We start from the raw sequence: 22,409 nt of genomic DNA, 5'->3' as shown, positions 1-22,409 counted from the left end.
AGGCTCAAACTGGTTACTGTGTAGACATGAAAGCAGAGGCAAGTACATTCAAATGGTGCAATAAAAGGGTCAGGGGGCTTCGTTACAAATTATGTTCTTTAAAAAATGTTTTTGGGTAAGAAACACCTACAAACACAACTATACCTTAGCAGTAGTTTTATTGTGCACACTGGATTAGCAGTGTATCATAGGCTTTTAACTCACATTCATTTAGCAAATATTCTTTTACAATACCCTTCCACTTCTCATCACCACAATATATACAATTAATGCTAAACAGTGGTAAAAGCAAGTTACAGCACTGCATCAATGGATATATAAATTATGCACACCGTGTACATGAATAAAGCCAAATGGCCTACAGTTTACAGGGAGGAAATTATAAAACACGTATGGCTACAACATAATGGGAAGTTCAAAATAGACTTCTGTATATAAAATAATGTACAACTAATATTCCAGTGAAGTGCTTTTTTTTTTTTTTTTTGCTCGAAACTAGATAGTGGATAAAGTTATTGCATAACTCACCCTGGCACAAGATGCCAGGCTGCCAAGAACCACAGATGCTGCCCCAGCCAAAACAGCAAGACGTCCTCTTCATTCTCCCTTCACTCTCTACATAGCCAGCTCAGCCTTTATTCAGTCCTTCAGACTCTCTCCCTACTTTCACAGATAAGATTTAAAGGTCCTTAAAGGGAACCTATTAGCTTTTTTATAACCTGACTCTTACCTTCTCAACTATTGCACTTTTCTTTCATATAGACATACAGATCCCTTAAATATGAATGCAGGTTTGTCCAGAAGATGGAATTCAGTGTGGGTGTGTTTGAGAAAGTTTAAAGTGGTGCTGTAAGCAGAATATCATGAAAAAACATCAAGTGAAGGAACGTGGTTTTGAGAAATGTGCAAAAATCCATTCAGCATTGATGCTTCTCTGTTAGTTAATAACACCTTTTATACCAGAGGACTGTTGGTAATTCCCAGGTGCCAACTTACTAAGCTCTTCAAGGATTTACACAGTAAACTCAACAATCAGTTGACAATTTTAATAAAGACCTTGACAGTTACTGCGGACTAGAATGGATCAGACAGCATATCTGCATTTTGCAAAGGTTTTTTAACATCTAGCACAAGTTTTGTTCTTTTAATTCAATTGGCAAAATACTGTAGGCTGTGTTGAGTACCTCTCCCAATGACTGGGTGGGTGAACATGGAACAGATCTCACATACAAACTTCAGATCGGAAATCTCAAATGCTGTCCATCAATTTAACAAGAGCACCAATTAAAACAAGTATAGCTTTACTTCTGGTGAAATGTGATTGAAAATGTTTCCAGTGTATACTTCCAGTTGCCAGCAAGATACTGTATTGCCAAATGATGGTTTTCAGGCAAGAGTTCGTTGCCTAGGTTTTATTCTTGGATATAACTGCAATAAAACAAGATTTAAAATTATTATTTAGCAAATTATAAAGCATATTCATTTTTACAACTCTACTACTGCTCTACCAAAGCAACTTTTATGCAGAACAATTCTACAGCATCATACATATTAGTTCCATTTCTCTTTATTTCTCCTAGAATCTTTTCAACTGAGCTGTTGTGCTTTAGGCTGGTGCTTCACAATTTACAACAATAGCAATAATCAGTTCTAAATGGGAACATTAGTAATTTTAACTGTTCAAACCCTTGTATTACAAAATGGTTCTCTTGAAGACTGGTTGTTCCACATTGTTTCAAGCTTTGGACTAATAGTAGCATTCTGAACTTAACACACAAATTTGGAAGCAAATTCCACTGCCATCATTTGAGTTTGCTTTCAGATTTGTTTAGGGCCAAAAGGCCCACTGTCTTCCAATTCAGATCCATACTGACCCGCTCTATGGAGGTTTCTTGCTGTTTGTTAGTTGAGTGCTTGGGCCCACCACAAGTAAGTCTTTGGCATGTATAGGGAAGGGCCAAACAGCATCCTGTTCAACATCCTGTCTTCTTTCATAGAGGTTTGCAGCTTAGTATTGTGTTTTAGAAGACAAAGCTGCACTCTTAAGAACTGTACTACTAACTGGAAACTATGGGTGTCAGAAGCAACACAGAATATTGGGGTGTGTAGGAGTTACCAGAACAGCAAGGGAGGGAGGGGAGATTGTTCCATCAAGCAAGCAGAAATGCTGTGCTGACAGAAAGTTTGTAACAGCACAATGTACATTATAAATAATCTGGGAGGAATTCAACAAAGAAAACTACAGCATTTTTCCATCTACAAGACGCCCCCATGTATATTTTGGAGGAGATACTATCTGTGTATAAGACGAGCCCAGATTTTGAAAATTATTTTAGAGTAAAAAACCAGTCCTATACGCAGGAAAAGTATGGTAATTTCTGTTGAGCCCCAGTTTATTAGTTAAATTTCTCTATGAACCCTGTTTGACTATCCCATATTCTATACATTCCACATGATTCACCACCTTAAGAAGAGTTATTCTGAGGTCTGCAACTCTGCCTGGGGAGATTAAAATGACCAGCTCCTCCCCCACCTTTTTTTTACTGTTCTTGATCTGTACTTGAACCTGCAGTGGTACAGTTCAGGAAGAACTTTTCTTCCAAATAAACCAGTACCTCTGTCTTAATCATTCCTAGTTGAGCAATCTGGAGGATTTTCGAAAAGCGCTGTATTGTGCTGGAATTAGGTACAGGTTCACGGTGAAGAGCGTGCAAGACTTACCCCCAAGAGATTTTTAGGCACGTAGCCTTCCTTGTCATTGAGACGAGCCCACCACCAGTCTGTCTCATTGTCATCTTTGCGCCTCAAAATGGTAATTGCATCTCCTTCATGGAATGACAATTCATCGTTGTTCTGAGCTTCATAATCCCACAACGCATACACGATGCCTTTGTTCATTACTCCCAGTTTCTCCTGCACACCTATGACCAAGAAACAACTACATTAACCTAACAGGAATAAGCAATAACCACTATTTGGAAAATGGGTACTGCAATCATGGCACCCCTGGCTCTCATGCAGCATGGAAATGTAAAACAATGTGTAATACAATTGTAGTGAGGGAGGAGAATTCTGTTTGGTCTGCATTTTTGTGCAAACTGGCATAATTTGCACCTTCCAGATTAATATATGGATAGATTTCACACTTCTGCAGATTCTGTGATGCAATCCTCAATGAAAGTACCAACAGTCATTTTTAAGTGCATATTTTTGGATAAAACACTTAAAAATGTGTACACCAGGATAAAATATGAAGAGTTATGAAAACAAGATGTTTCCTGCTTGGCAGGGGGTTGGACTCGATGGCCCTTGTGGTCTCTTCCAACTCTATGATTCTATGATTCTAGACATAAATACACACATGTGAAATTGACATGGACCAGAGGTGGAGTAGGGTTCTTCTCAAATCCCACCAGTCATAAGGCCTGATTTCTAGAGACAGGTGGTTTTGTCATGGGGAAAGGCAAAAGAAGCACCCTGCAACTAGTTCTAGGAGATTACACCAGTAAGTGTTATACTCCATTATAAGGTAATAAAGGTTGGGAGGCCCAAGAGGTTCAGTGGATTAGACCACAGCACCACCTGCGTCCCTATTATACCCCATTATATATCTGTCCTGAGAACCTCACTCTACTAGCACTAATATGAGGTTGGCCATTTTGTCCGAGGTTTGTAGAAACACACGTCCCATGGGAAATGGAAACTGGCAAAGCCAATAGGCACAAAGCTCTGAATGGTTGTGAACACGTTCTGGTGGATGAATTTTATGACTTGGCTTAAGCTACAGCAGCTCAAGCAGTACTTTACATTGCACTCGCTTAAGCACAGTCAACAGGAAATAATTATCCCCTCCTTTATTATTCAATATGGCAAGTGCATGTTTCTGGAGATTCTGTAGCCGGGAAAGGCCTTCGTAGGTAGGCTGCTACATTCTGGATCCTACTAGAAGTGCTCTAACTGTCCTTTTGTGGCACAGCTGTTTCTGCTCCAAAGCAGGCTAAATATGAGTCACAGCTCATGGTGAGAAAGGCAGTCATTTCCTAAAGCCAGACATGGGAACATTTGAAGATGTGTTTGTGTCGAACGCCTTCTCCACTCTTCTACCCACTCACATACACAGTGTTCCCACTAACAGCACACAGAATTCCTCAAATCAATGAAGAATACAACCTGTGTTACCTTAGTTTCCACCCCTTTATCATCTGATTTAATGAGCAAACTAGCCACACGGTGTGTATGTCACACATTCTTAATTTGATACCTCATTTGCCTCTCCACAACAAGAGTCGGTATCCTAACATTATTGTTGTTTTGGTGTGCTTGGAATCTGCTGTAAGCTGCCTTGAGGATCAGCTGGCTGAAAGGTGCTGCATAAATCTTCACACGAAATCGAAAACACAATTTTCATTGTAAAATAAGCAATGCCATACTTACAGATCCTGGAACAAATGAGGAAGGACAAATTCAAGCAAAGTTCTGAAATCTCAAGTTACAGAACCTGAAACTTACCATACAGAAACTGGGAACACTGAATATAACCTTCTTCCATTTCCTCACACTTGTCTGCCGCAGTTTCTATGTCACTTATGGTTGAAGCAAAAATTGCTGCTCCAGATTCAACAAGTAGCTTGCAGAGATGAACGCTGTTGCAAGAAGCAGCACAGTGCAAAGGAGTCCTGAAAACAAAGCGAAAGACTCAACATCAGTTGAGACAAAGCGTGCCCTCATTCCTGTGAAGATGGAGTTGCACTTGTAACGGGTTACTAGCTTTTGTTGGCACCCAACAGAAGTGTGTGCTCGAGTTGGTCTCTTACCATCCATCACTGTCTGCTGCATTCACATTGACACCAAAATCCAACAGGAACTTAACTATGTGATGATGGCCAGCACACACTGCATTGTGCAGAGGAGTGATTCCTTCATCATTAGGTTTGCTGGGGTCATCCACCTAAGTTGGGGGAAAACAAGGACTGACTGCATGAACTTAAATATTTTCCACCATCAAAACATAATGTAGGTGAGTAACAATATTTCCAAGTTTACCTCATATATGATCCTTTGCACCAGGTCAAACTCTCCCTCCAAAGAAGCATCCAGCAGCAAAGCCAAGGGATTGAACTTGACCCTCAAGCTGTGGCCAGTTCTCTCCGAATTGGGTTTCTTCAGGTTGGTCCTTTTGGTCTGAGTAAAAAAGCAACCCTGAGTTTCAAACTGCATCAGTATCAGAACACTGCATTCTATCATAGAGAAATTTATCCTGTTTTAAACTTTTGTTTTCTGGAACTAGTAGAAACATGAGAACTGCCCCAACTTTGTCTCTAGCTTTTCTTTAATGCACATAAAATCTAGATAATCACCACTGCTTGTTTTCCTAATGTAACTGAAAGGGAGCCCGCTTGGTGTATTCCCATAGGACAATAGTCTTTAATATTTTCAGACCCAAGATCTAGCTTTTAACTGTACATGTCCTGCTCTCTCCCTTTTACTTATAAATGTTTGGTGTTGGTGGTATGATCATAACCCACCGACTGAGGACCAAGGCCTGAAAAGACAGGCCTGCACAACTTTAAGCTAAACCAGCAGCTCGATGAACCTTTTCTTTTGTCTGCCTGTCTGGGAATTCAAAACCAAGGTTATCAAGAACTTGGCAGGTCACAATGTGACTGTTACACTGCTTTCAGCTTGGTGGGTCACAAATTGTTCAGACCTGGATCAAAGTGCACTTCACCAAAATACATATTGCAGCACAGTCAAATCTTGCTTCTGTACTTGCCTGACTTGCCCTATGTAACACTTTTGTCCTACATCCAAGACATAGGTTAGACTTATTGGCCATTTGTTTGGGAAAAACTTAGAATATACTAAGAAAGTTGTATGGGGGGGGGCGGGGTTGGGCTTGCTGTACACACTCAAACTAAAGTGGATTCAAAGTTTTGCAGATTCCACAATGTGGCATAGCACTGCTTACACCCCCCTCCCCCAGATCACACTGGTTTTGGCGCGGTATCTTACCGCAGGAAGTGGAGGAGGAGGAAGAGCAGGTGGCGGCTGCATTTCCTCTTCTTCTGGGGAATCTGCCTCTGGGGTTGGACTAGGTGGCCGCTCAATAGAAGGGGCTATAGCAGGGTTGTTGTTGTTATCATCCTCCGTTGTCTCGGGCATTTGATTTGTGTTTTCTTCACTGATCAACTCCTCAGTTGCAGGAGAAGGTAGTTCGTTATCATTGGCATCTGATGAAGGCTCATCAGGAAGAGGAGCTGTTGGGGGCACAGCTACGGGCTCCTCAATATTGCCATTGGTGTTTGTGTTCCCATTGTCAACATCTGCCAAGGTGCCTATGAAGTCCTGTGAGTTGCTTGGCTGATAAAAAGGGGCACCTTCTATTCCTCCGGCCAGGGTATTAAAGCGCTGGTACAATAGCTTCTGAATGTTTGGCCCACTGGGGCCTTCTGGTTCAGTGATGGAACTCCGCTTCTTCAAGGGCCTGGGAGCATTGGCAAGTTTCCTGCGAAGGGCTTCCAAATCGGCATCACTTTGGTAGCGAAGGGGCGAATGCACGATGGGCGTGAGCTTGGTGGGGCTGAGGGGACGAGGGATGTTTTCTACGTTGCTGTTATCACCAGAGGGTGGGATGTTTTCCAGTTCTTGATCTTTTTCACTGTACTCGGGAGGTTGAGGCTGTGATGGATTGGCAGGCAAAGAGCTGTGAAGGAATGGCAACGGCGAAGGGGAAGTCGAACCGGACTGTACAACAGGCTTCCCATAAACTGAGAAGAAAAAGTAGCAGTTAGGGATGGGTCTAAATTAACATGGAGTAACTTCTCAGAAGTGTTGTTTGTTGTTTTAAAAATCATATAAAAATTAATGGTGACAGTTGTCAATTTTGTAGCTTCAAATGCATGAGGAAACTACTTAAAAGCAACTCATCTTTCTAACAATTCTGGACATTTTCATGCAGTTATAAAGCAGTCATAAAAGTGGGGAAGATTTGGAAGGGAGGTCATGGTTCTTGAGTATAGATATCTAAAAAAGGAAGGACATACAGCACTAAAAAGCCTAAACATCTCTAATGTGTGTAGCATTCCTTGCAAGTCAGCCCCTTTATGAAATATAGATATGATGTGCTTTAAATAGCAAGCAAAAGAGAACAAGGAGTAGCACACCAAAGGTGCCCACTAAGCTACAGATACAGTGACAGCAAACTGCTGGGAAATGAAAAACAACATTCTGTTATGATATCTCAAATATACTTGAGGACATCCGTGGCTTCAAGAAAGAATACAAGCTATTTCACCATTTTGTTGCATTTATCCATTTCCAACATGAAGTTATTAGTGGCGAGTTGACATTTCTTAGTTCTCTTATCAACAGTAATTTTCAACATAAATGCATAGAATGTAAATCCCTCACTAGGCCCCTCTAATGTTTGCAGAGGTCAATCATATTCCCTCTCACATTGTGACTAGACAGGTCAAGTGGGTTTGAATCCTATGCCTTTTAGCATTATATTAATACCTCCATGTCTCTTCTGGAAATGCTAATAAACCTAGTGTTAACTTCACTCCCCCCAATCACTCATGTAAATATTGGGTTGTAGTCAATGTTAGTCCTACTCAGAGTAGACCCACTGAAATTAATGAACAGGGCTATCTCAGGTTCACTAATTTCAGTGAGTTGAGATTAGTTGGAAATAACCCATTCAATAAAACAGGCTCCCAAAGAAATCAATCCTTGAGATGGTTGCAGAAGTGGCTCATCAGGTGAGACAGAATCACATCACTACTATTTCCCCAGCAGGTATGTTGCTGCCAATTAGAGAGAAGGAAAGGGGAGAGGTCTGCACAGTATGGGTGCACTGGCAGGAACACTGAATTAGCTCTCCAGTGTGTATGCACTGCGCTGACTTTTGACGCCTCACCCCTCTCCTTCTTGGTAAGCAGCAGTGACAAACATGCTGAGAATCTAGCTTTGCAGCTCCACCCCAACCGGTTCAAATAAGTCCCCTTAACAACTGTCTTTAAAGTGAAGCAAATATTGTTCAGCACCTCAGACTAGTCACGATGTAGAGAGAGGGGGAGCACAAGCACCAATTTTAGATTTGTAGCAAAGCATAACCCACTTCTGAAAGTTACTGCCTCCCAATTAGATGCAATGCTGCAAACCTGTAATGTACAGTCATTTGTAAAGAAATCCTGGGTTAGCAGAATGCCCAAGCTCTTTTCTACCATTTGAAAGAAACAGCACTTTTTTAAAGCAAAGATCTAATTTACATCAAACCTAATTTAACTCCTGTAAGTATTGTGCAGCTCTTAAACAGAAGAGATATGCAACATCAAATTATTCTACCTGCTTTAACGGACTTGTTCAGGGTATTGTATACAGCCTGTTGATAGTTCTTTGGTGGCGTCGCTTGCTGAAGGTACATGGAATAGATGGAACTGGAGTTCACGGTTTGGGGCCCTTTCCTGGGAGACTGGGGCCTTGAGCCTTTGTCAGCTAAGAAAGGCCTGATGGCCACAGTTAAGGGGAGATCAGGCCTGCCATCGCCACCTGGAAATAATGGGGCGCCAGAAGGTTGATATGTGGGGCTTGGAGGCACAGATATTCTCTGCTGTATTTGTTGCGAGGAGCTTGGCTGATGAACGCTGCTTGCTGGTGGTAACGGAACAGGTCTTTGCCGGCTTGCTGCTGTAGAGCCTGGTCTTGGGAGGCTGCCATCTTTTCGCCTTTCAAGGGAATTGGTAGAACCTGTCCCCAACGGAATGGAGCTTGGGTAGGTCCCATAGTTCTGGGGCAACGGCTTACTTGCTCCAGGGATGGTAGGTGGTACTTTCCCTATATCAAGACCCTGTGGAGGGGAAAACAGAAGAAGTGTCTGAAAAGCTGAGAAGGCTGTTCTTCTATCCCATATAGAAAACAAATCCCTTTTTAACACATATCTCATGGATGAAGTACACAAAATCTTGCCAGAGAGGCCCATAGCACATACAGAAATGTTGTACACAAACATGCAAAACACCATGAATTTTTGCTACTGTATGCAGCAAGGGGGTGGGGGGTAGAAGTGATAAAAACTCACCAGTTTATCAGTACTTCCTAATGAAGAAGACAAAGGCTGAGTTGATATCGTTCCTTGTTTTAAACCAGCATCCATGCTTGATTCCTTCCAGTCGGCATTGGAGATTTGTGGCGGCTTCACCACAGGAACAGGACTCTGCTTAACTGCTGACCAGGTTCCCTCGTTAGCTGGCAACAAAGGAAAATGTTTATGAAATGGTTACTGGTGCCCACACATTTGTATAGAGAGAATATGAAATTGTGAACGGAAGATAGTGCAGAATAATTCAGATTAAGAAAATCAGAGTAGGATTAGAGATTCCAACAATCAGTTAAATGTGTTTAATCTAAAATAATGTTTATTAATGTATTTTATTATTAAATTTCTACCCAGCCTATCTGTACTGGGTTCCAAAGGTGGCCAAGACTGATAAAGCATATATGCAATAAAGCATATTAAATCACAAGCTTATACATAAGGCCGAAGAAGCGACCGGTAACCTGTTTAGAGCTCTGAGTACTGTTTTGAGTTTAGTGAGATTTCATTATTTTAGGGATACATTCATAGATTTCTGCTGGCTCTAGAAAAGGCCGCACAATAAAGATTCTCACAACTGGATATCGCCCATGTATTTCTGTAAGTTGGTCTGAGCCCACAGGATGGGAAAATTATAATAAAATACATTAACACTAAACATTCCATTTCAATTCAAACTGAATTCTACAGATGTATTGTGCTGAAAGATAATTCATTATCTTAATCTAAAGATGCCTTTTGATTTCTGATTAGAATTAAGATCATTGAGAATGCATTGTGGTTTGCAACATACAGTTCATAAACTGCTGTTTTTTGTTTCCTGAATGCCACGAAGAGCTGCCTTCAGGGCCAACATCAAGATCTGACACTGTCCATGACCTTCTATTATCATCATCTGGGGTAGTACAAAGAATCAGAAAGTCAAGTGAAGATATTATCTCCCCAACACACCCCGACATCATGCCCACCTGGAAAATAAGAAGAAACTTTCTAAATGTGAATTTTGATATAGATTATATGAAAAAAACCACCCCAATTGAGCAAATGCATGCCATATTCATAAGCACAGCAGTCAAGCAAATGCACTGAGAATCAGATGGATCTGCTGCTCGTGTGTTATTTTCCCATTTTTGGAGGGGGATAGCAGAAACTAGTATGATGGCTATGGAAGTAACTGGTTTGTATCCATGCATTTCATATATCCTCTTCAAGCGAGAAATTGACTTTGAATATCAGAATACTTTGACACAAACCCAGAAGCTAAAAAAATTCTAAAAATGTTTTTTTGAAGCAAAACAGCACCTGAAGAGGATTCCAACTTCCTGAATTAACTTTTAATGAAATTTGTCTAAAGTAATGGTTACTCTTTAAAAAAAAAAAATGCTCTTTCTCATACATGCCGTAAAAAGCTTCTTTTGTAACAACGTTTCCAATTTGTGCATCTCAATTTTCATAATTTCAAGAACAGCAAGAACCCAGTATTATATAAAAGTTACAACCAGAGATAAAGAGGCCTGATTTGAAACACTTGATACAGTTAGTAGCAAGCAGAAATAAAGCATTTAATCTGAAAATAAACATTTGGTACAAAACGCGCTCTATTTTTTTCTAGGAGGCTATTTCATCTCTCTCTCTCTCTCTCTCTCTCTCTCACACACACACACACACACACACACACACACACACACACACTGCCCAATAACAAACTGTTTTTGAAATTGCCTTTGGTTTAAAACATGCCTTGCTGCATGGTATTTGGGGGGGTCTGCTGTTCAAGAAAACAAGACCAAAGCCACCTTGAGCATGCAGAATTATTTGTATGATTCTTGGAAACCTGGGGTCCACAGCGGAACATGCACACTTCATTTTATTTCTGTTGCTATTTCAAAACTGCCCCGCCAACTCCCTCGTTAAACTATTCAGAATTCAACAGCTGACTGAAAATCAAAGAGAGTCCCTTTGATGGTCCGCTCCCAGTGACAATCAGCAGTTTTTGTAACTATCAGTATCAGTTCCTGTAACTACCCATCAGCTGACTGGCGGTTAAAGTGACCTTCTCCCCCCCCCCCCATTAAGAAGATGAAAACTAAATGTTAGTGAAGTTCAATTTCAGTAGAATCTGTGCACTCATAAGTAAGTTCCACTGTGTTCCATGGAATTTATTCATTAGTAGGTGTGTTTAGGATTTTAGACTGATGATGTGAGCCTGTATAAAAAGGACCCCTGACAGTTAAGTCCAGTCGTGAATGACTCTGGGGTTGCAGCGCTCATCTCGCTTTACTGGCCGAGGGAGCTGACATTTGTCTGCAGACAGTTTTCCCGGGTCATGTGGCCAGCATGACTAAGCCGCTTCTGGCGAAACCAGAGCGGCGCACAAAAACGCCATTTACCTTCTCGCCGGAGCGGTACCTATATATCTACTTGCACTTTGACGTGCTTTCGAACTGCTAGGCAGGCAGAAGCTGGGACTGAGCAACAGGAGCTCACCCCATCACAGGGATTCAGAAAGCCCTAGGCTCAGTGGTTTAGACCACAGCGCCACCCGCATCCTGTGAGCCTGTATATGTTTACTCAAAAAGCCCCACTGAGTTCAATAGGACTTACTGCCAGGTACATGAGTACAGGATCACAACCTAAGTAACTTGTCCACAGCCACAAAGTAAACCACCTAAGAACAAGACTAGAGAACACAAAAAACAGTACCTGCTTATGTCAATATATATACAATGTGACCCTATGTGAACTTTCTTGACTCAAGGTACCAGCATAGTTAATTATTTGCTAGCTAAGTATTCTGCTTTTTCTAGATACATGAAGGAGAGCATTTTAGATTTGTTCACTTGTGAAATACCCAGAAAACAATGAAACACACACACATGCTTCTATTGACAATATATAGACACAGTTCTAAAAATTCCTGTTTAATATGCATCTGTGTGCCAAAGCTCAGATGACCATATTAAAAATGGGATTTCTTAGCTTGCCAAAGATCTTCTACAGACTCACAGTGCAGGATCTCAGAAAGAGTAGAAGCTGAATGGATGATATTGTGAACAGCAGACTGAAGAGAGGGAGGTGACAGAATAGGATCCACTATAATGTCTAAATCAGAAATCTTCCAGGGACCTGGAGATTTTTTCACACACCCATAGTCTGTATCTACTGGAGACGACCAGATCCAGTCACACAGTAAAAGAAAAAGGGGGAAAAAATAGGATGTGGAAAATAATTACAACATAAATGACAAGAGAGAGATTAAAACGTAAAAGAGAACAGGAAAATGTACAGATAAAAGTATGACACTCAACATATTAAGAAAGAGCCCTCATATTGTGTCTCATACAAAATCTGGGTAGAAAACGAATTTCAACTTAAGCTGTAGGGGAGAAAAAGTCAGTTTTTTAAAAAGAAGTGCATATGTAATTTATATGACTAAAGTGCATTCTGCATATATTGTATTTGGCTGCTAGAGACAAGAGCTCATAACCAAACAAAACCAATTAGCCAGATATCCAAAATATTGTACAAGGCTAAAGCCAATGATGTATCTGGAGGCATTCTGTGTTCAGAAACTGCAAGCAGGACTTGTTTTGACTAGTTAGGTATCAACTGTTTGTTTTCAAACATAACCTATCGAAAAGGAATCTGCAAGTTGCAGAAACCATCTACATAAATGAGTGTGAAGATGCATGTTTTACTGTTTTTACATCTCCTGAAATGCTACTTATGTTAAAAGTCTGGTCTCTTGCCTCTCCGTTTTCATGAGGCAGGGCAATTCTCGCCTTCCATTCAGCCTGAGCAAGAACTGGCCTGCCCTCCATTTTCCACATGAGAAAAATAATCCCTGCCAAACCTCTGAATCCACAAATTACAGGCTGTCTAGCAATGAGATGGGGGACCCTAGGGACTATTTATACCAGCAAAAAGTAGCTTCCTCTGACCCTTGTGAGGTTTCTAGCATACCCTCACTCTGAAAATTCCCTTTTAGGGCCAGAGCCCTAGTTGCAAGTGAAGTCGTTTAGGATCAATCAGGTTTGAGCCACAGAGTTCCTTTTTTTCAGTATTTTGTTTTGTCCAACTGCCTTCTTCTTTCCTTCTTCTACTAGAAATAAAACGTCATATAATTTGACTGTTGCAGATCTGGAGTGGGTGCATTTGCCAAGCTCAAGGATTCTAATCATCCCCCACAACCCCGGATCATTTGGGCTCATGCTAAATAAGAACAGAATTGGGGTTGTTAAGGATCAGTAAGTTGGTCTGATCTCTGGGAGAGATGGAGAACTTTTCAGCTCACTTTCTGCCTTGGGTAAACTGTGAGGGATCTGGATGGGAAACACAAGGGGCTCTGTTCCTAGGATCTCAGGACTTTTAGAACTTCCTTGAGCACCCCAGATTTCTTCCCACCTGGGGGGGGGGATAGCTGTGAGTTCAAAGGTGGCAGCTGTTACTGGTTGGTTACTGCCCTACTCCGCAAGGCAGTTGTGCAAGGAAGGACATGAGAGGCTCTCCTGAACACTCCCCTTCTGTCACAATACTCACATCAGAATTGTTCTTCTTGCAATTAAATATGAACTTTTAATCGCAGCCATACTTAATGTAGGAGTTGCATATGGTACAACATCATATTGGCAAACCACAGAGGCATTTAATAGTAACTTTGGGACAAAAGAGAAAGCATCTTGACTCGTGTTTTTGTCAAATGACTGAACAAATGAGTTTGTTCAATATGAAAGTGAGCTCTGGGGGTCCTAATCCCTTCCAATTTATGGAAGGGACTGATGATCATCCCCAAAGGTAATTCCTTTGTCACCACCTACTGTACAAAACAATGTACTTGTTTATGTGAACTGCTTACCAGATTTCGATCTTCCATGAGTTGCACTAGTAGTAATAGTGAGGGACTGTGGTTTGACTGGGTCAACTGGCACAGCATAGCTGCTGGAGCTGGGAACTTGAATGTATGGCCCCACGGCTGCAACTCTGCCCGAAGCATTCATCGACGATTGAGGAGAGGATGTTCCATTTATCCGGTTTAACTAAAAAATGGCAAATCAAAAGGTGTGTTAACATCAATATCAGCATGTGTCTACATATCTGCAGAATCTTTTTAAAAGGAAGAGTTATAGAAGAATTACAGTGTGCTTCTCTCTTGGGTTCAAACCCCTTAGCCCTTCCTCCTCTCTTCCTTCACCCCTGGGGCATTTTCTCTTTTACGTTCATAAACAACGTTAAGAACGGTCCCGCTTCCGTTTTATTATCTCTCTTTCCCAACTACTGGGAATGTGGAAAGCATTTCATCTCAGAAGGCACCAAAAAGCATCATATAATATATCCCCTTCTCCCTTTTGGTTCCATGCCATAGAGCTGCAAAGTCTGCATAATATGGAACTCATGAGATTATTAGGAAATTAAGTTTCTACTACCAATGTAATTCAGCAAACTCAATTTTGAAAAAGTTAATCAAGAGTCCACTATTCCTATCCTGGCCACCAAAGTACTCCTGTGCAGGAACTAATATTTTATCACTAAATTTCAACTCACGTCTACATGACCCCACATTCAATTTATACTCTCATATTACCGCAGCAGATTTTGGCAAAACACAAGTAATGCATTATTCATTTCTATGGGGCTAGAGGAAATGGAAACTTGATGAAGCTTGATGAGCTTTGTAGAGGTATTGAAATGTGGCCCTTTTAATAGTTTATCTTACAGGGATGTTTTCTTTTTGACGTGCCTCAACTTTTTTCTTGTATAGGCGCTCACGTAGCTCATTGATACGCTTGTCCATCATGGCAACCTCCATGTTACGCTTATTCAGAAGTTCTTTCTGCTGCTGAAGCTTGGTGTTCTGTTCCTGATTAAGCCTGTTACGAATCTATAAATAAACAGAGTGATTATCACTACTTCGGTTTGGGTTGTTTTTAAAGGTAAAAAAACTCAATAATCTGTAGGAAAAAACAGCTATGTCCTGTGTGTGCCCTCTGGAATTATTTTTCATTTAAATAGTAGAATAGTCATGCTAGACAACAAACTGCCTTTTGAAACTTAAGAGGTTTAGTGGGGAACTGCTGTATAAGAAAAAAACAAGTCCAGAGCTCTATTGGGCGTACAAAATTAATTGTATAGTTCTTTGGAGTCAAGCCTAGGTAGTTTAACACATGCCTAAAGACTAAAGACATCTACTTGCTTGTAAGTCCAATTTATTTCTTTCAGATATATTTCTAAGGGTTATATATTTCTAAGGGTGCTCAGGGGCAGAGACTAAAATCTATATACTTATTTGTAACCCCTTCTGACATACTTTCATTTCCCAGAAAGCACCTGTTCAGTCATGAATAAATACGGCATGCAATCAATTAACAGCGCCTAAGTAAAACATCAAAACTATTTAAAGAACACTGAAAAGAAAAGCAGTAATATAAAACCTTCCTTAATTTATAAGAAATTTGATTAGGATATGATTTCCAGTATAAAAGTCGTGCTGCTGGATTTTGTCCATTTCCAAATAAAGGATGTCATCTTATAGACATTTAGCTGGGAGTAAGCCCCACTGAACTCACAAAGACTTACTTCTAAGAAGATATAGTGCTTAATATGTGAATGAAACACCAACTAAAATGCCTGATTGTAATACTGCTTTTCTTTCTTAGAAGAGGGATGAAAGGGAAATATTTATTCAATTGCTTTCAACGGTAATGGGGAGGCATGACCAACTGGCAGCCTGGATATGGCCCCGAAACAATTTTACTTGGTCCCTTGAAACTGCTACGTTTTAACTGAGATGCATTTTAACTGACACTAAATAGAAGAAAGCCCCCGTTTTGTTCATTGGCACTATGTAAAGTGAATGTCATGATTGTTTACCTGTAGCTCTTGGTATAATTTTTTTAATTCTACAGCGGCAGGCCCTGTCATCTGTCCATTGTAAGACTGGAACCCATTCAGCTTCCCTTTTCTCAGGTCCTCTAGCTGTTGAGTAAGCTGGTCCACCTTTAACACTGCAGCTTGTAGCTCTTGTTGCTTTTCCTGGAAGATGGCACTGATATGTTCAATTTCAGTGGCTGCAATTAAAATGCAGAATGAATGTAAACACATAGAAAAGCATGAGGCCATAAGCAACACTGTTCAAATATTTTCTCCAAGCTGCTGCAGAATGAAGCTTATAAGCAAAATAATTTGGGGGTGGGGGCCATAGGAACCAACTCCTAGGAGACGTGGGGGCTTCGGCCCCCACAATAAAATATTTGAGGGGGATGTTCGCCAAGGTTGATGGGCATTGCCATTGAAATGTGCATGCACCACATCATTTGATCAATTATGTGGGGTGGGGCTTACCTGCCCCCCCCCCATTTTATTCGAGTTGGCACCCCTGGTGGCAGCAAAGGAAAGTGCTGTGGTTGATTCTGTCTGGATAAGGCTATTAAGTGGTCATGCCTAAATTGAACTTTAGACTATTATGTTCCCCAGTCCACAACCCCCCGAATCAGCTGCTGGAGTTTAAAGTGCAGCAAGCACAAGGCAATGCTCTGCTGATCAGATCTAGCACAAGCCAATTGCAGGGACGCAATTGAATGCCTCATGCAATGGGTTTCCTGGTTAATATTCCAGAGTCCCTGAAACGTTAAGATATGAGGGGTCAATTAATTTCTGTTCCTTACAATCAGCACATTATATAAGCAATTCACATTAATAAGATTTCAGACTGATATTAATCTGTTTTAGTATTTAAACTTTTGTATGTTGTTTTTTTTAAGTAGGGCTGTTTTATCTTTTGCAAACTGCTTGGGGTTTTTTTACAACCAAGCAGTGTATAAATTTTATGAAATAAATAAATAGCAAACGCGAGAGTCTGAGAATGCTGAAAAGACATTCTGAAATGCTACAGAACGGCATGTTTCTGCTTGTGTGCCTAATGCAGGATGTTTACTAGGTTGCAACATGTTCCCTTCATTATGGCAACTGGAAAAGTGCACTCAAAATAGTGAAAATGGCTTCCAGAGGACTCCATGTTCTGAATGACTCATGTTAATGTTTCCCCATACAACTGGCTGACAGCAGTAGCTCAAATATATTGTTATCCCTGGCCCCCAGTCAACCTCTGGGCCAAGAACCTAAGAGCTTAAAAAAATGGGAAGAAGCCACTCGTACACAAATTGCCGTTCATAATCTTGCTGTAATCCACCTGCCCTCTCATGGCACGGATTTTTTTCAGCTTTGTCTCCTGGGTTTCCACTCGTTCTTTAAGTTTCTGAAGCTTTTCACTCTCAGACACAGACTGCTGTTGACGGCGTTCTTGCTGCTTGAGATAACGTAGACGTTGTTCCTATCAAAACAAGTAGAACATGTAATCATGCTGTCTTATTTTTAGAAAAGCCTTACCAGTCACTTGCCTATTACTTCTAAACAAAACAAAACCTCAGTGTGAGTCAGCCAGTGTTTAAATTGGGAAAATCTTACCTGCATACTTCTTCAGCCTGGAAACAAATATATTAAACAACAGCATGAACTTATCTTTTAAGAACCTATTAATGTAAAGTTTTTATGTGCCTCCCAGTTGTATCCTCCAAGAGATACCAGGCCCTTCATTTCTGAAGCTACAAAATCCAATCTCTCATCTACACAAAAACAAGCTCCAGCTGAAACATTCATTCCAACACATCTGTGAAGTTTCCTGCAACTTGTACTTCCTGTTCCTCAAACACACTTCCTCCTGCAGCAAAATGGCTCCCCAACCCCCCATTACATAATTTCCCAGAGGAAATAATGACTAGCAGAAAACTACAAACAGGCAAAGATAAGGAGATCTGGAGCAAGATAAATGCCACTTCTTTAGAATGACAGCCTATGGACTAAACAAATACGGGAAATGCTTCCTTTTTCTCCTGAGGTTTTTTTAAAACAAAAAAACCCCAACACTAAACTACTACTGTATAACCTAAACGCTTCTCAATTCACTTCTGTCCTCTAACTCAACAGAGACTTCACCTTGTAGATATTGTTTCTTCCATTTTAAAGCAAAATGACAGTGATATTATAACATGATTATGGTGGCAAATCACTGTATTGAACAAAACGCTGAACAGGACTTCAGAAGGGTTAAGAACACTAGCACTGAAATTTTGACTCTGCTCAAGTCAGTAGGTGGACCTCTGTTGATAACCATAAAGCCTCAATCACCGATGGACTATGTGACCCTAGACCTGAGACCTACATCTAAGGCAACATGGCATCACACACAGGATTAATGCCATATCTGTTCTCAATTTGCAAATTTTCTGTACTACTGGGATTTAGAGCCTTCTGTGGAAACAGCACATTTTCTGTTCTTTCCTTCCTCTTGTTACTGGAAGTGCAGTTTACCTTGGCAACCAGCATTTGCTGCTGATTTTCAATCTGCTGCTGTTGCCTGGCAGCCATATCCTGAAGTTCTGAAAGTGTGAGTTCAACACGTGGGTTTCCAACCTGCAGAGAATAAAGAGAAGCAACATTATTCTGTCATTACGCTATGTGCATGCTCATAATTTTTTTTCACATTTTAGTTGCCACACATTAATAGTTGACCATTTTCTGCAATAAACTGTCCTTAACACAATTTGGAAAGCAGCCTGCCCTTTGCCCCCTTTCATATTCTTGAAAATATAAGTTTGTATGACAAGCGTGGTGTGGCGCACTACAGGGCTGCAGCAGAGACTGAAGCATGCCTTCATAGATGATGAACCTACCACCCTTGAAACAGGAAAATCTCATGAAGGACTGATCCCACCTTTTCTGCCAATACATGATGATAGGCATCACCTTGAGGGATAAGGGAAGGAAACACTGGAATTCCCTGATGCAGCCCACACTACAGCTGATGGATGGTGGGGGTAGAGGTGAGTGGGAATCATAGAATTTGTTTTATTTGTAGCATTTGTAAGTCACCCTATAACAAAAAGTTCTCTGGGTGGTTTACAATAAATAATAAAGCAATGTAATCCAAATAAGATACAAAACCACCACTGTCCAATGCTTTCCTTTCCCCCACCGACATGAAAGCCTACCATTTACTTCAATGTGTGTGTAGAGGGGGGAGATAAATAGCAGAACTGTGTTTACAAATCTAGAGGGCAGGTAAACACACCTCCAAGGTAGCCCAATGTGATCAGGCTACAACAGCTAAGGAACTGGCTTTATAAAGAGAAAAATAATATGCCATTAGGAAGTACTGAAAATATTAAAATTTCCCAATGGATAATTTGTTTCAAACTCTATTCAGCTTCTCACAGTTTTTGTTCCTAAATGTGTGTGCTTTTTTCTCCTTTATGTTAAGAGGTTATTTCCTGTTCTTATGGACTATTTTGTCCTCCAGAGATTAATGTTCAATATATACTGTTTTTGCAATCCCATAATTCCTCTACTCCACTCCTAAGAGTCCTAGAAAGGACACAGAAACTCTTACACTTAATAGCAAAAGCTGCTCAGGTGGGAAATCTTAGCCAACAAATTTTGCCAGAGGGCCAGTGAGGCCTTCACAAATAGCATCCCAGCTACTAAGAGCTTCCTTGCAAGCTGTTCTTTAAGTAACATTTTGCTACTTAACAGGACTTCAAATGCAATTTCTAATGAGGACCAAAACAAAGCTCATTCTTCATTAAAAAGCTAGTAAATTATTTACTGGTTCCCCAACGTCCTCCTAGAAATCCACACTAAAAGGAAATGAAAGTTCAACTATGTAAAAGGAAGAAAACAGTGAGCGGATAAAGTAAAAATGAAAGTACAAACGTGGTGTTAAGTAAAACAAATATAATTACATATATGAACAATACATGACATTATGGAATTCTGTTTGCATTCCTATATGCTTTCTATAAAATAGAAGACGGTTTGACTATTGAACGTGGAGCACTGCTTTGCATGGAAGAGACTAAGGAAGCACAATAAAGCAAAACAAAGACTGAGGAGCAGAGACCAAAATAATGTGCCATCATGGGCCACCTGTGGGCACTGTAGTGTCCAGCAAGAGTAAAGCAGTGCTTGGTTCCAGAATGTCCAGGAGTTTAAATGCCTCCAAGCAGTGACCCAGGAGCAGGATTTTCAAATGGAGATACTGATGCAGAAAAACAAAATCTTCCCTGAGAGGGAGGAAGACTTACATAAATCAATGGAGTCCCAAACCATCACTTTCAAAACTCCTTAATCTACTAGTATCCCATAATCATGTATACATAAATATATGGTTGCTTCATGTTTTACAACTACAGCATGGAAGCTTATGCTTAGGGCATGCTGCTGTCTGCTGAAATGACTTTCACATCTCATAAAAGCAGCACAAAATGCAGAGAGAAAGTAACTGCAAAGGTAGTTGAGCTGGCTACTTGCTCTTTCCACTAAGCTGGCTACTTGCTTCTCCTGCTCAGATGCTTCTGTTGCCAGAGGTTGGAGCCAATGGGTTCTTTGGCTCTTTGCTGGGGGGATCACTGTGGGATATTATGCTTATTAACTGAACCATTTTTTTATTTTTTATTTGTCTTGCATTGGGAGTGTTTTTATTTTTACTGTTTTTCCTATATCAATTCTCAAGCAATTCAAAAAAGTTTCAAATCTTGTTTTGTGACTATATAATAGAGAGGTGAAAACCATGTATACCACCCTGAGTTCCTTGGAGGAAAGGTGAGATATAAATGTGATAAATAAATGAGGGCCTGATCCTGGGGCATCACATGGGAATGAATGAAGGGCTTTGGATTCAGCTGCCTCCATCCTGCCTTCGGAATGCCCTGATTAAGGGCTTACTGCATATGAAAACAGTGCCAGCGGTAGATCTATGTTTGCAGAATTTTACACATAACTGTGGCTCTCCTTTGCCCGTGTGGTTCATCTGTACTGGAAGAAAGGCACTTCTGCCCCATCTTAATACCACTTCCAATCAGCAGATACCCAAATCAAAATTAGTAGCTTTATTTTTACTTTACTTCTTAAAATGTTTATATACCATCTTCCATATCAATCCCAAGGCAGTTTACAACCTTAAATGTCAATGTATTAAACAAAAATTTAAAACAGTACAAAAGTACCTTGGTTGTCGAACGGCTTGGCTCCCGAACAAATCAGCTCCCAAACACAGCAAACCCAGAAGTACGCGTTCTGGTTTGCGAACATTTTTTGGAAGTCGAACATCCGATGCGGCTTCCAATTGAGTGCAGGAAGCTCCTGCAGCCAATCAGAAGCCGCACCTTGGTTTTCGAACTGTTCCGGGAGTCTAATGGACTCCCAAATGGATTAAGTTTGACAACCAAGGTACAACTGTATAATAAATACATATTAAAATGCAACTATACAGTCTGTAACTCAAATAGTTCCCAGGGTAAATTCCAAAGGTGAATAAATGTGTTTTCAGGAGGTGCAAAAAAACTCAACAAGGTTGGTGCCTGTTTTAAAGCCAGGGGAGATGGTTCCATAAACTGGGTACCGTGACAGAGGAGGCCCTCCCCCTGGTTGCCCCAAGGCATATTTCCACAGGCATGGAGTGCATGAAACTGCACTCCACTGCGCTGAACACAGAAACGAAGTGGACTGCCAGAGTAGGGAAGCCCTTTTCCTCTTCTCTCAGCACAGAAATGCAGCAGGCTATTGCAAGAGAGACGGACCCCTCCATCCCTCTTCTGCTGGCTCTCAGCAGGCTAGAGAACATTTTTGAAGGCTAGCAACTCTTGTGAGCTAATTAACAAAGCTGGACACACACAGTCCTCACACAAAAATAAGCAGCAGATGGTTTGAAAAACTGGTGGTTGACTAACTTTAGGCAACCATTCTGCAACAAAATAAAGGTTAAAAACTGAAGTAAAAACATTTCTCCCCCACAAAAAGATGAAGCACAAGAACAGTAAGAATGAGAAAAATTTGTGAGGAAAACCTCACTTGCAGTCTGATTCAATTTTTAAGTTGTGTATAATGAAGGCTTTCTACCTTCAATTATTCCTACAGTTATCATTTTACACAGAGCTCACACAGTTGATCCTCAATACTACATGTAACATATAAATTTATGTTATAAGCAGAACTTGAAATGTGCATTGCTGGGTTTTTTCCCCCTAAAAGCAACCCATGGAGCATTTACAAATTCCAACAACAAAAATCAAGATATTCTTATGAGAGATGCCAAAAGAACAATCTGTTCCTACCAGGTTGTGAAGGCTATCAAAATTTGACATTCACATTCCACTGCAGGGTCTGCTTCACTACCCACAGGTCTCTGACGCACTCAGAGCTCCATTGTTTGCCTTGGTGGAGCCCTGATGTCATCTGACTACAAACTATGGTTTTGGTAAGGATC

At 40.7% G+C, this 22,409-nt stretch overlaps 1 protein-coding gene across 12 annotated transcripts in view; it reads right to left on the bottom strand.

Moving 5' to 3' along the window:
* Positions 1-141: 141 nt before the first annotated feature.
* The window catches only part of PPP1R13B (protein phosphatase 1 regulatory subunit 13B), a 62,468-nt gene continuing 40,200 nt past the window's right edge, over positions 142-22,409 (bottom strand). For 5 of the 12 annotated variants that reach the window (XM_077923706.1, XM_077923685.1, XM_077923693.1 and 2 more), the window contains 15 exons: positions 18,458-18,559; positions 17,246-17,420; positions 15,962-16,158; positions 14,808-14,972; positions 13,950-14,130; positions 12,101-12,256; positions 9,888-9,989; positions 9,080-9,246; positions 8,347-8,848; positions 6,013-6,767; positions 5,044-5,181; positions 4,815-4,948; positions 4,510-4,676; positions 2,722-2,921; positions 142-1,428 (listed from right to left, as the gene is read on the bottom strand). In XM_077923706.1, the coding sequence (XP_077779832.1) occupies positions 1,387-1,428; positions 2,722-2,921; positions 4,510-4,676; positions 4,815-4,948; positions 5,044-5,181; positions 6,013-6,767; positions 8,347-8,848; positions 9,080-9,246; positions 9,888-9,989; positions 12,101-12,256; positions 13,950-14,130; positions 14,808-14,972; positions 15,962-16,158; positions 17,246-17,420; positions 18,458-18,559 (3,183 nt within the window). In that variant the 3' untranslated portion in view covers positions 142-1,386. The remainder of the gene's footprint in view (positions 1,429-2,721; positions 2,922-4,509; positions 4,677-4,814; positions 4,949-5,043; positions 5,182-6,012; positions 6,768-8,346; positions 8,849-9,079; positions 9,247-9,887; positions 9,990-12,100; positions 12,257-13,949; positions 14,131-14,807; positions 14,973-15,961; positions 16,159-17,245; positions 17,421-18,457; positions 18,560-22,409) is intronic. The other 7 variants (XM_077923678.1, XM_077923671.1, XM_077923699.1 and 4 more) reach the window with 7 other exon arrangements.

Source organism: Podarcis muralis, chromosome 1 (genome assembly GCF_964188315.1).
Source record: "Podarcis muralis chromosome 1, rPodMur119.hap1.1, whole genome shotgun sequence".
Lineage (NCBI taxonomy): Eukaryota > Metazoa > Chordata > Lepidosauria > Squamata > Lacertidae > Podarcis > Podarcis muralis.
Note: the sequence above shows the minus strand (reverse complement) of the source record. Positions and strands in the feature narration are given on the sequence as shown.